The sequence below is a fragment of the Rhinopithecus roxellana genome, chromosome 12, assembly GCF_007565055.1.
Source record: "Rhinopithecus roxellana isolate Shanxi Qingling chromosome 12, ASM756505v1, whole genome shotgun sequence".
NCBI lineage: Eukaryota > Metazoa > Chordata > Mammalia > Primates > Cercopithecidae > Rhinopithecus > Rhinopithecus roxellana.
In genome coordinates, this window is record NC_044560.1 from 8,232,620 (window position 1) to 8,247,793 (window position 15,174).

At 41.8% G+C, this 15,174-nt stretch overlaps 1 protein-coding gene across 5 annotated transcripts in view; it reads right to left on the bottom strand.

Annotated features, from left to right (window-relative positions):
* Positions 1-15,174, bottom strand: part of UBR4 (ubiquitin protein ligase E3 component n-recognin 4) — a 141,033-nt gene that overhangs the window by 99,260 nt on the left and 26,599 nt on the right. For all 5 annotated transcript variants that reach the window (XM_030912638.1, XM_030912639.1, XM_030912641.1 and 2 more), the window contains exons 15-25: positions 14,795-14,982; positions 13,675-13,834; positions 13,470-13,555; positions 8,507-8,676; positions 6,917-7,199; positions 5,718-5,853; positions 3,759-3,838; positions 3,129-3,257; positions 1,953-2,135; positions 1,690-1,815; positions 1,373-1,602 (exon numbers count right to left, since the gene is read on the bottom strand). In XM_030912638.1, the coding sequence (XP_030768498.1) occupies positions 1,373-1,602; positions 1,690-1,815; positions 1,953-2,135; positions 3,129-3,257; positions 3,759-3,838; positions 5,718-5,853; positions 6,917-7,199; positions 8,507-8,676; positions 13,470-13,555; positions 13,675-13,834; positions 14,795-14,982 (1,771 nt within the window). The remainder of the gene's footprint in view (positions 1-1,372; positions 1,603-1,689; positions 1,816-1,952; positions 2,136-3,128; positions 3,258-3,758; positions 3,839-5,717; positions 5,854-6,916; positions 7,200-8,506; positions 8,677-13,469; positions 13,556-13,674; positions 13,835-14,794; positions 14,983-15,174) is intronic.

The following is a 15,174-nucleotide window of genomic DNA, read 5'->3' on the forward strand; positions in this document are numbered from 1 at the left end:
GTCACACTAAGAGACAAGGTTAGTTAAGTATGACAAAGATCTAGGTCCATTTAAAGCAGCATAAAGCCCATAGAGCCGGGCGAGGTGGCTCACACCTGTAATCTCAGCACTTCGGGAGGCTGAGGCAGGTGGATCACCTGAGGTCAGGAGTTCGAGACCAGCCTGGCCAACATGGAGAAACCCCACATCTACTGAAAATACAAAAAAAAATGGTGGTATGCGCCTGTCATCCCAGCTACTCTGGAAACTTGAGGAGAATCACTTGAACCCAGGTGGCAGAGGTTCCAGTGAGCTGAGATCACACCACTGCACTCCAGCCTGGGCGACAGAGCGAGACTACATCTGAAAAAAAAATAGCCCCATAGAACAGGAGTGAACACTGAGATCCTACAGAGACCAGACAAAGTAAATAAGCTTAAGAGAGCTCTGTGAAAACTGCTGCAAAGGGAACTAATTCTCAGCTCCAGTCTGTTACTGTTGTTTCAGAAGTAAGTCAGGCCCAGTTTTGCCAGTTCTTCCAAATTAAGAAAAGCCAGAAATCTAGACTTGTGAATAATCTCCCAATTTTATATACTGAAATTAACTTTAAAATATTTAAACATCATACACACCAAAGTCTACAGGGCATGCAAGTCTACAGTGTTTGTCATAGAAAGAGTTGAATTTGAAATAAGTTCTAACTCATTCAGAAATGTTTTTCTCCAAGTACATATCATGACATTTAAAGAGCATTTAAAAGGCCAGGCGCGGTGGCTTATGCCTGTAATCCCAGCATTTTGGGAGGTCGAGGCGGATGGATCACCTGAGGTGAGGAATTTGAGACCAGCCTGGCCAACATGGTGAAACCCCCATCTCTACTAAAAATACAAAAATTAGCCAGGTGTGGTGGTCATGCCTGTAATCCCAGCTACTCAGGAGGCTGAGGCAGGAGAATCGCTTGAACCTGGGAGGTGGAGGTTGCAGTGAGCCAACATCGCACCACTGCACTCCAGCCTGGGCGACAGGAGCATGACTTCACTTCAAAAAAAATTTTCTTTAATAATAATAAATAAAGAGCACTTAAGGAGCTTTAACTCAGTTAATAAGAAAAATGACAGTATTTAGAAAAATTACATTACCTTTCTCTGTATCCTGTAAGTAAAATGATACAAAATATTTAAAGAATTATAGACATTAAACTTCCTCCTGACTCCTCCTGCACTATTTGAAAATTCCCTCATCAAGCACCCCTTCATACTAGAGAAGAAAGCATTATACCATGGGGGAAAAACCCTAAGCTGACGAAAAGGAAAAACATCAAATTCTGAGTCACTGGGGGATTTGCACAGAGTGCAGAGCGCATGTGCATCTCTGGGCAGGCAGTTCACCACACCTGGTGAACGATGCATAGGTATCAATGAGTTGCAGCGTGGCTGGAAGTAGGTTCTTGGTAATCTCAGACGACTTATGAGGATCAGTCTCAGCAGCCATCTTAGAAAAATGCTCATCCAAAGAGACCTGAACCTTTGAGATGGCGGCATCAAGGGTGTAGATGGACTGCAGACTGGGAATTTCATGCAGCTGCAAGATGGTGGTACAGTCGATACTACAGAAGGATGAGATCTTTAAAAATATGCAAAATATAATTAGTTGTGGCAAAAGGATATGGTAGAAACCAAGTTCTATCATTTAGGCTCCAATACTACATACCTGCCGAGCGAAGTATTCCTCTACTATTTCAACATCATATTTCACTGAGCTACACTTGGCAGTGGATGCCAGTTCTAGAAGCGAGCTAGCATGCTCAGCCTTCATTCCCTGTTTGATAAGGTGATCCTATTTGGACAGCAAGAAAAAGTGTTTAGGAGATCAATATAGGCAGAGTCCAAAGCTTTCATCGTCTTCAAATTTAAAAGCTCCAGAAAGCACAAAGCACTCTGGCTTTGAATAGTCTTAGCAGCAAGCTCTGTTACCTTTATCCAGCTGACATAGGAGCTGATCCGGAGCCGAGAAGACCATCGCAGAGTGTGCAAGATGTCACATTCACTCATCTCAGGTGAGTTCATGGATAGCTGGTTAATGTAAGTTTTTGATGGTGGTAAAATTCCTAGGATCCTCCATAGTATCAAGAAGTAATATTGAAGGGCACAGGCCTCCTGGAGAAAGGAAAAGGAGCATAGAGGTAGTACTTGGTATTGCCTCAAGATCTCCCTCACAGTACGAACTGCTCCAAATACAACTTTTAAAGAAGAACTGTGTAGAGTCCTGATTTTAAATTGAGATTTGGCCCCCAAGTCCATTCTCCAGATCTTTCTAGAGAGTGCACCTACCAGAAAATGGCAGAACACACATACAAATAATTTGTTTCACATTCTGCACATTTCACAGACCAAAAAGGCTATTCCAAGACAACTTTGGATCCCCAATAATTTAACAATTAGCCAAAAGAGGGCAGGACATTCTGCTTGGCAGACCTGCAATCAGCTGTTCATTTTTGTGGCCTGGAATTGCTTCTAGAAGTATAGAGACACATTAACAGAGCCACAGAAAAATATCAAGCTTGAGGTTTTCAATATCACACATCAACCAGTATTCACAGGAGAGATAGCACTTGGGGGGGGACCACTAATTATTATTATTTCTTTTTGAGACGGAGTCTCGCTCTGTCGCCCAGGCTGGCGTGCAGTGGCCGGATCTCAGCTCACTGCAAGCTCTACCTCCCGGGTTTACGCCATTCTCCTGCCTCAGCCTTCCAAGTAGCTGGGACTACAGATGCCCGCCACCACGCCCGGCTAGTTTTTTGTATTTTTTCAGTAGAGACGTGTTAGCCAGGATGGTCTTGATCTCCTGACCTCGTGATCCACCTATCTCGGCCTCCCAAAGTGCTGGGATTACAGGCTTGAGCCACCATGCCCGGCCATAATTCTTAAATTACAGTTTTCTCAATGGTAACCAAAAAAAATGCAAAAGCTGATTAAATTCTCTTTAAGGTGAACATAGCTACCCAAACTACCTAGAAATACTGAAGAATTAGTCAGTTTTGCAAATCAATATTCAATAAACTGATTACATCTCAGAAGAAAATTTCTGATAGAAATGATCAATGATCCAACACAACCCAAAGACTTCTCAGGGTTCCACCATCTTACCAAGGCTGTTACATTCTTGTTTTCCTTTCTCCTAACTGTATCAAGCTGGGACCCAGCTGCAAGCAGGGCTGTCAGTGCAGCATAAAGCTCATCATACTTGACAAGCTTGGAGAAAAGGACGTCACATGCCTGACATAAAGAAAGAAAGACAATCATTTCTTTATTTTTAAAGTATTTTTTCCTACTGCCTATGCACTATCATTTATCCTCATGATTGACAAAATATCCCATCAAATCATACTCATTAATTTCTCCTTGGAGCAGACGCCCATTCTGGGATGGTACTCACAGTGTGCAAGCTATTGTGAGCACACAACTGCAGGCATTAGAATAAGAGAGTAAGGCAATTATTTTTGTCCATTAAAATACTTGCATGTGAAAAACGCTAACAAAGATTGTCTTCAAAAATCAAGTGCCAGAGGTGCCAATCCAGCAAGGACGACCCCCACAGCAAAAGTGCACCCAACAAATAAATATCCAAGTAACGTTTTCCTATTAGAATGAGCTCAAATCGTAACACAGACCACATTTCTGACTATAAAGTCAGTTATTCCCTTTCCCCCCAGTAGGCTGATTCTGGTGGAAACCATCTGACCCACATATAAAATGCAGTTTTAAAATTCCTAGTACCACAGAATCAAGTCGGTTCAAATCATCCTCTGAGGCTTCCGGGGACAGGACACAGTAGAATCTGGGTTGTGGGACAGCATCTGAAAAGTAATGTGCTGATTAAAAGAATGGTCTCATTCTTAACTCTGTCTAACTAGTATGCAATGTAAAAACTCAGAAAACACTTTACAACAAGATTTCCCAACCTTAACAATATTGACATCTGGAGCCAGATAGGTGTTTGCCATGGGAAGCCATCTTGTGCACTCTAGGTGACTTAACAGCAGCCCTGGCCTCTACCCACTGAATGCCAGTAGCACCCCCAGTTATGACAATCAAAAATATCTCTAGACATTGCCAAATGTCCCAGAGGGGAGGGGACAAAATCACCCATTGAGAACCATTGCTCTAAGAGTTAAGTAGGGTGCTCTAGAATCAAATCAATCAGCAAATCGCGTCATTAGTCTGAACACATTAAACTTACATGCTGTTTCCCTAACATCAAATAGTAAGAGAGAACAGTAAACTCATACTAAGGTTTCAAAAATGTTTCCACAAAATACACTTAACATCTAATAATCCTCAGGATAAGTGCAAACGCACGCTAAAAATAAACACAAGAAATACTTCATCCAAAGAACAGACAATTGCTATATGAAAGAAACACTAGAGATAATCTCATGTTCACATTAGTTTCAGACCAGCATGTCACCAAGACCCAAAATGAAATTTAGCTGTACATTAGAACCACAACTCTAAGGGAAAATGAGGAAAATTAATCACACAGAGTGGCAAGAATCCATATACTGTACCCCATGGCCAGACACCAGGATTCTGATTTCTTGTGTCTCAATTTATTTTTTAGTTTTTATTTTTTTTGAGACAGGGGTCTCACTCTGTCATCCAGGCTGGAGTACAGTGGCGTGATCACAGCTCACTGCAACCTCAACCTCTCAAGCTCAAACGACCCTCCCACCTTAGCCTCTCGAGCAGCTGGGACCACAGGCACGTGCCACCATGCCCAGCTACTTATTAAAATAATTTTTGGTAGATGGGATCGATGTTGCCAAGGATGGTCTCAAACTCCTGGGTTCAAGCGATCCTCCCACTTTGCCCTCCCAAAGTGCTGGGACTACAGGCATAAGCCACCATTCTCAGCCTCAATTTTTTTTTTCCTTGAAATAGAGTCTTGTTCTGCTGCCCAGGCTAGAGTGCAGTGGTGCAATCTCAGCTGACTGCAACCTCTGCTTCCTGGTGCAAGTGATTCTACTGCCTTAGCCACCAGAGTAGCTGAGATTACAGGCAGGCACCACCAAGTCTGCCTAAATGTTTTTTGTATTTTTTCAGTAGAGATAGGGTTTCACCATGTTGGCCAGGCTGGTCTTGAACTCCTGACCTCAAATGATCTGACAGCCTCTGCCTCCCAAAGTGCTGGGATTACAGACATGAGCCACAGTGCCTGGCCTCAATTTAAAAAAAAAAAAAATAGGCCAGGCGCAGTGGCTCAAGCCTGTAATCCCAGCACTTTGGGAGGCCGAGACGGGCGGATCACGAGGTCAGGAGATCGAGACCATCCTGGCTAACACGGTGAAACCCCATCTCTACTAAAAAATACAAAAAGCTAGCCGGGCGTGGTGGCGGGCGCCTGTAGTCACAGCTACTGCGGAGGCTGAGGCAGGAGAATGGTGTGAACCCGGGAGGCGGAGCTTGCAGTGAGCTGAGATCCGGCCACTGCACTCCAGCCTGGGTGACAAAGCGAGACTCCATCTCAAAAAAAAAAAAATTAAAAAAATAAATAAATAAATGCAGGCTATGTGGGAGTCCATTTCTGAAATGTTTTAATCCATAGGTGATTTGCCATCCATAGGGATTACACTAAAGCAAATGACCAAAGATCCTCCAAGAGTCTCCAAGCTTCCAATTCAACCCCGCCAATGAGAACCAGTAAGTTAGTTTCCTACTGACAATCTTCTTTCTGACCTGATGAGAAATGCTTAGACCAGTTTTCTTCTACTTCTTTGAACCCATGATAGAGAGGACTGGTTGCCCGGCGGCTGTTGCTGTCCTGGGATCCACTTGCCCACCCAAAAGGAGGACTTAGCAGGTTATGCTGTACCTTTTAAAACACAAATACTGAAATTAAGAAAGATACACAGTCACCATTCAGCTTTTCACTTAGGCATGATAATAGCTCGGTACACTAAATCTTGGAAGTCTGAATGTGGGTATTCTACATTTAAATACTCTGTTTTGTTGGGCACCATTCAGCTTTTCACTCAGGTATGATAATAGCTTGGTATACCAAAGCCTGGGAAACTCATAAACCAAAATAAAAATTTAAAGATTTTTGGCCAGGCGTGGTGGCTCAAGCCTGTAATCCCAGCACTTTGGGAGGCCGAGACGGGCGGATCAGGAGGTCAGGAGATCGAGACCATCCTGGCTAACACGGTGAAACCCCGTCTCTACTAAAAAATACAAAAAACTAGCCGGGCGAGGTGGCGGGCGCTTGTAGTCCCAGCTACTCGGGAGGCTGAGGCAGGAGAATGGCGGGAACCCGGGAGGCGGAGCTTGCAGTGAGCTGAGATCCGGCCACTGCACTCCAGCCCGGGCCACAGAGCAAGACTCCGTCTCAAAAAAAAAAAAAAAAATTTAAAGATTTTTCTGTGACTACTTTTGGAATGCAATTTTTGGTGGAACATAAAGGGACTAGTGCTCAGTGAAACATTTTAAGAAATGCTGAACACAGCTAAGTTTGAACAGACCTCCTATCCTCATTTTGGATCCTTACAACAAAGGAATTTACCAATCCATAAAAGTTACTACTTGACTGTCATTCAACCACTAACAAATACTCATTGAGGGCCGATGCTCAGGGCACTGCATCAGACACAGGCAGAGCAGGGCAATTCGTGGAAGAATGCCTTTGAACACACCCTACATTCCACTTTTAAAAAATGCATCAAATCAAGTAATCTACACTTATCACTTCAGCTAAACATCAACTACAATGGTGGTTCTCTTGATCAGTGGTTCTCTTAATCCTACCCACCAACCTCCCAACACCTGAAACCTAAAGTGAGCAGGTTATTTAGGTCATTTGGGCTGCAGATCATGGTAACCACTGAGAAGAATTAAATTCTCAATAATGGTGAAGCAAAAAAGAATGTGTTGGTCTGTACCTGCTCAAACAGATACACAGGGGCTTTGGAGTACTGATGAAGCAGATAATCAAAGATGAGAAGGAGGCGAGCCAAGATGAGTGGCACGGAGCGCATCTGAGCATCCATGTTGACGCTCAACTCCTGGATGATTTGGACAAAAAGCGTCAATATGGCCCGCCGGCCTGTCTCAGTGAAGTTGTGGAAAATGAGGAGGAGCAGCTGCAGGTGTTCTACATTCAAATCTTCTGTCTCATTGGGCACCACGCCTTGCAGGGCATTCTGCTTCATTGTAGACAAAAACCTACCAGAGATAAAAGATGACTATGTCTGGTGGGAAAAAGAGCATTCTCCAAGAGTTATAATGTCAAGCATTAGAAGAGTTAAATTTCCTAAACCCAGGCAGTAAGATAACAAATTAAGGAAGAAAAAAAGGCTAAATGGTAAAGAGAAGACAGAAACTAAATTTTGGCTAAAAAAAGTCAGACTTGGCCAGCCAGGCACAATGGCTCAGTCTATAATCCTAACACTTGGGGAGGTCGAGGGGAGGATCGCTTGAGGCAAGCCTTAACACAGGCGTATTAAAGCCCACCCTGTCATTTGTGACCATGAAAAGTACTACAAGCTCCCCCCAAAAATGCTGCTATTGTTCCTTTCTGATTAATAAACTTGGACAGGTAAAACCAATTCAATCACTTTTCCCCATACTTTGATTCTATCATTTAATTCTAGTTTTGAGAGTTTATACTACAGGTTAAAAATCACTGCATGATAATAGTCAAAAATAACTCAACAGACTATAAAGCAATAAAAAATAAAGTATACGATTCAGAGAACTTGTCAGAAGAGCTTTTATGCAAAAAAGGAATGAATATAGCCAAATGTTTCCACTGCCTTTGGCTATTAGGAAAGAGATTTGTGTTTTAATATTAGGAAAGAGATTTGTGTGTTTAACAAGGGTTTCCCTCATTGCACCCCTCTACCCTCTCAGCCTTTTTGCAAGATTCCACCAGGAAAAATATAGTGGGTCTTTGGCATTCAAGGAGGTTTATGATTTCTAAAATCCAGCATTAGAGCTATTTGATCCTAGAATGGGGAAAAGAAAGCAAAGCCTTTTAGGAAAACAAACTGCTTTGAAGACTTCTAACCATGTAAACAAAAATGGCAAATACAGGTCCATCTAAAGCGGATTTAGATGATTAATCTGAGCTTCCCCCAAGGAAAAAAATTCTTTAAAATTTGTCCAAAAAAGACTGCAAGTCCCCCTAAGTGGCTTCATGTTGAAAGCAAAATAACCAAGGACAGAGTTGGCTTCCCTGCTTGTCTTTCAAAAAAAACAGATCAGGATAAAATTGGTTCTGTTCAAGATTGTAGTTCCATCTAATAATTATAACCAAATCCGCCATGTGCTACAGGGAGACTTTATTTCCAGACCAAAGTTGACATACTTGTTTTTTTAACAGCACATCTCCAACTCCATCCCTCTTCTACCCTTTCCCCTCTAAACATTATCATTACAGCAATGTATCAAAGCCACAGATTAACTACAAAGTCAAACAAATAAAAAAGGAAATAACCTTCTCTATAGGCCTTCTCTTGGAGGTATCTTACCTGTCCCAAACTTTAAGGCATTCAGGGACGTCAGGGTCACCTTGAGCACTGGCTTTATGTTGCCAGATGAGCAGGAGGCGTGAAAGCACAGAGAGGCTTTGAGGGTGAATGTACAAGGGCCAAGGGCCCTCAGAAAAAGGAGCCACTCCTAGCTGCTGCAACAGTGTGTTCTGACAAGACAGACATGGAACAGAACATTAGGAAACAGATATAGGATAAAGTCAAAAGGTTACTCATGTTCTCAAATGTTTGTTTGTTTTAGTATTGGACAGAATATTTTAAAGAAAGAAGGACCCAGAAATTCAGATATTGGAATAGTTTGGATAAAGATCATTTAGGTCAACAAATGAGAAAAACATAAATGAAAATTTACTGATCTAACCTCATTAACATTTATAGTTAATGAGTGTCAGATATGGGCTCCTGAAAAAGGAGAAAAGCATTGAGATACCAGAATTGGGATAATTTTGTAAATGGACAAAACATGAAAAGTTGTTGCCTTTGAAAGCAAACTTCTTGAGCAACTATAATAGCTAACAGTTTTTCTTTAATAATCAGTTACATAATACAAATAACACCCAAAAGGGAAAGATCCAATAACTTAAGAGATTCGCAGTATTGGCAGAGAAATTCTGCCTATGAGATCTGACAGCACCCAGAACTCAACAAGGCTGTTCTTTACCTCCAGGTGGAGCATGTCTTTCAAAATGAGCTTCATTTTCAGCTCAAGTTAGCTAAGCTGCAAATTTTCTTCTCAAACACACACACACACTGAGCAGGATGCCAATGGAAAACCAGACAAATGCCTGCTTTCTCATTTGGCTTCAGAAGACACAAAGCATGGCTACTGAGGGATGTAGGATAAATTTCTAAGTCTGCCAAATTAAATTATATTTTTATACTACATCCTCAAGGACCCTTCCTTGAAAATGAATGCTATGCAAAATGTCGCTGGCCTCAAGAGCAGTTACCATAGGTTGAGCTAAGCGCAGAGTGTACTTTATTGTCGCACAGGATGTGCCAGGCAGAGATAGCAAGTATTATGTACTCCATGTCACTGATGAGGGAATGTGAAGAACATGACCAAAGCTTTAAGGTCTCTAAGTGGTAAAGCCAGGTTTATCTCTAAAACCATGTTCTTTTTTGTTTTTGAGACAGAGTCTCACTCCATCACTGAGATCACGGGAGTGCAGCTGCGCGATCTCGGCTCACTGCAGCCTCTGCCTCCTGGATTCAAGCAAGTCTTGTGCCTCAGTCTCCTGAGTACTGGGATTACCAGCTACTGGTACATGGTACCATGTGCCACCATGCCTGGCTAATTTTTCTCATTTTTAGTAGAGACAGGGTTTCACAATGTTGGCCAGGCTGGTCTCAAACTTCTGGCCTCAAGCAATCTACCCGCCTCCCAAAGTGCCACCGCACCTGGCCTCTAAAACCATGTTCTTAACCACCATTCTCAACACCATGTTCTCAACACAGTCATAAACAACTTCTTAATTTCCTAAGTTCAATGAAACAATTAAAAAAAAAAAACCTACCTTAGCTACGTGAAAAATACTAACTGTAGCACAATTCTAATAATGGAAAAATCAGGAAAAAAATCTAAATGTTCAAATCAAGGGGCATACCTAGCCATTCATATGGATAAGTAACACATATTCTTTATAATGCTATTTTTTAACGCTTTTTTTTAGCTCTTGTTTTTCATCTTTGTGTCAGTTTTTCAGGCCTCAGAGCCACAGAAATGAGTTAACATTCCACAGGAACCTGGTCTTTCCCTCCCACCCCAATCCTTCCTTCTGAGCTCTAAATAAAGTAACTGACTCTCTAAGAAGTCAAACTGCACCACAGTCCATCTAGCAGCAGAACTCTGGCTGAGTCCTCCCTTCTTCCACTCCTCTTTCATACTGGCATTTCTGAGGGTTCAGCCTCAGCCTTCAGCTCTCTTGCTAGTCTTATTGTTTCTCATTACTTCAAAAATTGCCCCAATTTAATTCCTGAATTTCAGACTCACATTCCCAACTATTTTCTAGACACTGGCACCCCAAAACTTCATCATAGTTCAACTGAAACCTTAGGCTGAGCACAGTGGCTCATACCTACAGTCCTAGCTATATGGGATACTGAGGTGGTAAGATTACTTGGGCCAGGAGTTCGAGCAGCCTGGGCAACATAGCAAGACCCCATCGGGAAGACAGACAGATAGATGGGGCGGGGGTGGGGGGGGAGGGAGGGAAGGAAGGAAGGAAGGAAGGAAGGAAGGAAGGAAGGAAGGAAGGAAGGGAGGGAGGGAGGGAGGGAGGGAGGGAGGGAGGGAGGAGGGAGGAGGGAGGGAGGCAGGCAAGAAGGCAGGGAGGGAGGGAGGGAGGCAGGCAAGAAGGGAGGGAGGGAGGGAGGCAGGACCAACCAGCTGGGGAGCGGTGGCACACACACATAGTCCCAAAAGGCTGAGGGCAAGAGTACTGCTTGAGCCCAGAGTTCAAGACCAGCCTGGGAGATATAGTAAGATCCCCACCTCTAAAAAAAATAAACAAAATAAAACCCAGTCTCTCTTACCCCTAAACCAACTCTCCTTCCTGACTTTCCTATCTCTATTAATGACAACAGCATCCTTCTAGTTTCATTTGAGTTTTAAACTCAGGTAATATCCAGGACTCCTTCCTTTCCATGCTCTTCACCCCATTCAAATAATGGCCCATGATCTCTGCTAAATGTCCTATGCTGTATCTCCCTCCTTTTTCATGATCCCACACCAATTCAAGTTATCTTTACCTCTTCAGTGTCTATAATAGTACCTGGCACATAGTAGGTGCCCAGTGAATATGTATTGAACAAATGAAACAAGAAACCGCAATAATAATATTAAACAATGATACAATTATAAAGAGAGCTAACATTTAGTAGGTATTAGTACTAGGTACCAAGCACTATTTTTGTTTTACTTTTCTTGTGTGGTAAAGTATCATAAAATTTACCATTTCAACCATTTGTACATGAACAGTTCTGTGGCATTAAGTACATACACATTATTCTGCAGCCCTTACCACCATCCACGTCCAGAACTTTTTCATCTTTCCAAACTGAAACACTGTACGCACTAAACACCAAGTCCCCATTTTCCCATCTCCCTGCCCCAGGCAACCAGCACTCTACTTTCTGTCTCTATGAATTTGACTACCTAAGTACCTCTGAAGTGGAACCATACAGCATTGTACTTATGCTTCTGTGACTGACTTATTCAGTATCATGTCTTTATGGTTCATCCATGCCGTAGCATGGGTCACACTTTCCTTCCTTCTGAAGGCTGTACAACTTTCATTGCAGGGATGGATGTTTTGTTTATCCATTCAAACGTCAATGGACACCTGGGTTGCTTCCACCTTCTGGCTACTGTGAACAATACTGCTATGAACATGGGTGGATAAACACCTGTTCAAGCCCCTGCTTTCATTTCTTCTGGGGTATATAAGTAGAACTGCTGGATCATATGGTAATTCTATTTTTTTTTTTTGGCAGATGGGGATCTTGCTATGTTGCCCAGGCTAAAGTACAGAGGCTATTCACAGGCGCAATCATAGCATACTACAGCCTCAAACTCCCAGGTTCAAGTGATCTCTTGCCTCAGCCTCCTGAGTAGCTGGGACTACCGGCACGTGCCACCATATAGTAATTCTATATGTAATTTTTTGCAGAACTGACATACTATTTTCCACAGATACTGTACCATTTTACATTCCCACCAGCAATGCAACAAGAATTCCACTTTCTCTACATCCTCACCAACACTTACTTTCCATTTAATAATAGCCACCCTAATGGGTGTAAGTGAAGTGGTATCTCATTGTGGTTTTGAGTCACAAACATAATGGAATATCACACATTAGTCCAAACAAGAACTATAGAAATATATAACAACATAGATGAATCTTGGCATTACAGTCCTATATCATACTACATGAAAAAAAGAGAGAGCCTGAAAACATTACATAGAGCATGATGTCATTTGCTATAAAACTACAAGCAAATATTAAAACTTTTTTTAAATTTAAGGAATACAGATTATATATGTACATACACATACATACACATATATGACTAAGGACATAAGGAACTTGAGATGTAGGATTCAAGACATCAGCTATTTCAGTGGGGAGAGAGAACCATAAGATTGGAAGTTCACAATCAATGTCCTAGATTTTGTTTTGGTGGTGGGTTTGCAAGTACAAGTGTATATGACAGTATCTATCTCCTATAATTTGATTGATTCTTTTAAAACACACATTTTGTCTTTCTTCAATTACGAGGGGTGTTGAATACTCTTCCTATGTTTATTGACCACTTATACTTATTTTCATATAAATTGCCTCCTTGTGTATTTGTCCGCTTTTCTGCTAGCATAATCATCAGGAGTTTCTGTTTTTGTGGGTTTTCCTTTTCTTTAAGCTTACTGACTTAAGAAAAAGGACATTTTGTTTTTTTCTGGAAATGATCCTAAATATAAGGCACAGGGACGTATTAGAATCACCTCTCAACGCTCTTTCCAGGGAGGGGATTTAATGACAAACTGCTCCTTAACAATTGGAGCTACAAGCCGGGTGCAGTGGCTCATGCCTGTAATCCCAACACTTTGGGAGGCTGAGGTGGGTGGATCATCTGAGGTCAGGAGTTTGAGACCAGCCTGGCCAACATGGTGAAAACCCATCTCTACTAAAAATATAAACATTAGCCAGGCATGGTGGCACACACCTGTAATCCCAGCTACTCTGGAGGCTGAGGCAGGAGAATCGCTTGAACCTGGGAGGTGGAGGTTGCAGTGAGCCAAGATCGTGTCACTGCACTCCAGCCTGGGCAACAGAGCAAGACTCCATTTCAAACAAACAAACAAACAAACAAACAATTGGAGCTGCAGCCTATGGAAGCTGGTGTCATGAGCCTTATTTAGATAGTCACAGCACACACAAACCTGCAGGTTAGGTGACTGAAGGTCAGAGGTCACCAGCGAGTGGTTGAAGTGATAGAGAGCTGCAGCAAACTCTTCATCTGATGAACCTTGAAGATAAGTAGAAAAGTCAATTATTTAAGCAGCTATTGAATGCACCACACCTCCCTGCCAACAGCCAAACTCCATGAGAAAAAAAATCCACCAGGCACATATCTTGTCTACTGACCCTTGAGTCCATCTTTGTCTACCTCCTTGATGATACTGGCTAGGGTGGCCATATGGTGTTCTGAAAGAGATACACTCAGATAGTTTCGGATAAAATTGTTCCGAGAGTTCAACATGGAAGAGGTGATGAAGTTCAAAATGTTGGAAGCCAGACCTAAGAACTGAAAGGAACACAAAAAATAAGTTCTTATCAGGGTCATAAGCCCAGCGTTCCTATAAACTCTGATTACAAATCAAAAATAAAATATGCTCAGAGGTCTCATGCAATAAACACAATGAATGAAAGAATCAGATTTTAAATCACTTACAGTGGGCCTAAGTTTCATTATGAGAGTCTCTCTTTCCCATGTAATTCTACCTACACAAAATGGTATTCCAGTTTAATTATAACAGATGTTACAGAACAGTGTATGAAAACAGGATTTCCACATAGACTGACCCATTTCTCTTGTTCTCCTAAGGTCCTTTGTCCAGCTCCAATTCATTACTGATATATTCAATCCTGAAGCCTATATTAATGATTATTATACATATATAGAATTCCTAGCTCTTCTCTACTAAAATTAAATTGAATTATTATATAAATGTTTTATGTCCACATCCTTGACTAGACTGTAAGCTATAAATATGAAGGCAAGAATTGTATCTGACTCATATCATCAGAATGGGGACTGACACTTACTAGATAATCAATACTAGTTGAACCAACAGTTCAACCATAGCAAGCACTTATGATGTATCCGACTTATGCTAAGCACTTTACAAACAGTCTCTCTTTAAGATGTCACAACACCTTTAGATGCTGGTATAATCACTCTCATATGATAGGAGACAAAACTAAGGCTGGAAAAACTTCAGATTCTTGCCCCAAGTCACAAAGCCAGTAAGTGATAGAAGTAGGTTTCAAACCTACTTCTGATTAATTCTAAAGGCCAGCAGAGAAACAGTAACAGTCACACAAGATATTTAATGACACATAATGAAGACATATAAGTCCTAAGCAAAAATATCTTTAAACATTACATTATCCAGCCACAAAATGTTTGAGTTCAAATGATCTGCTTCTCATACCCCTAGTTCCCCATGTCCACTTCCCCTAAACCTTACAAACCTACTCTTACCAACTCAGGATCTTTGCGACTCGCCAAAATGTTGCCCTTCTCACCAGGGGCCTGCTTACTGGGGCTTTTAACCCGAGGAGAGCTTTCCAGTGGAGGAGGTGGGGGAGGGGGCGGAGGTGCTGCTTTCTCTTTACTGGGAGAAATAGTCTCCTCAAACCATTGCCCCAAAATAGGCTCACTGTCATCGTCTGAATAGAGAAAGAGAAAGTAATGAAAATAATTTTTTTTTAATGTTTTTAGTGCAACTGCTTCCTGAAAGTGCTTAAGTCAAAAGGAACACAAGGACATCCCGACTGTGATGGTGGTTACAAGGTTGCATTTTTTTTTTTTTATCAAAACTCATCTAAATGCATACATAAAATAAGAGCATCTTATTGCAT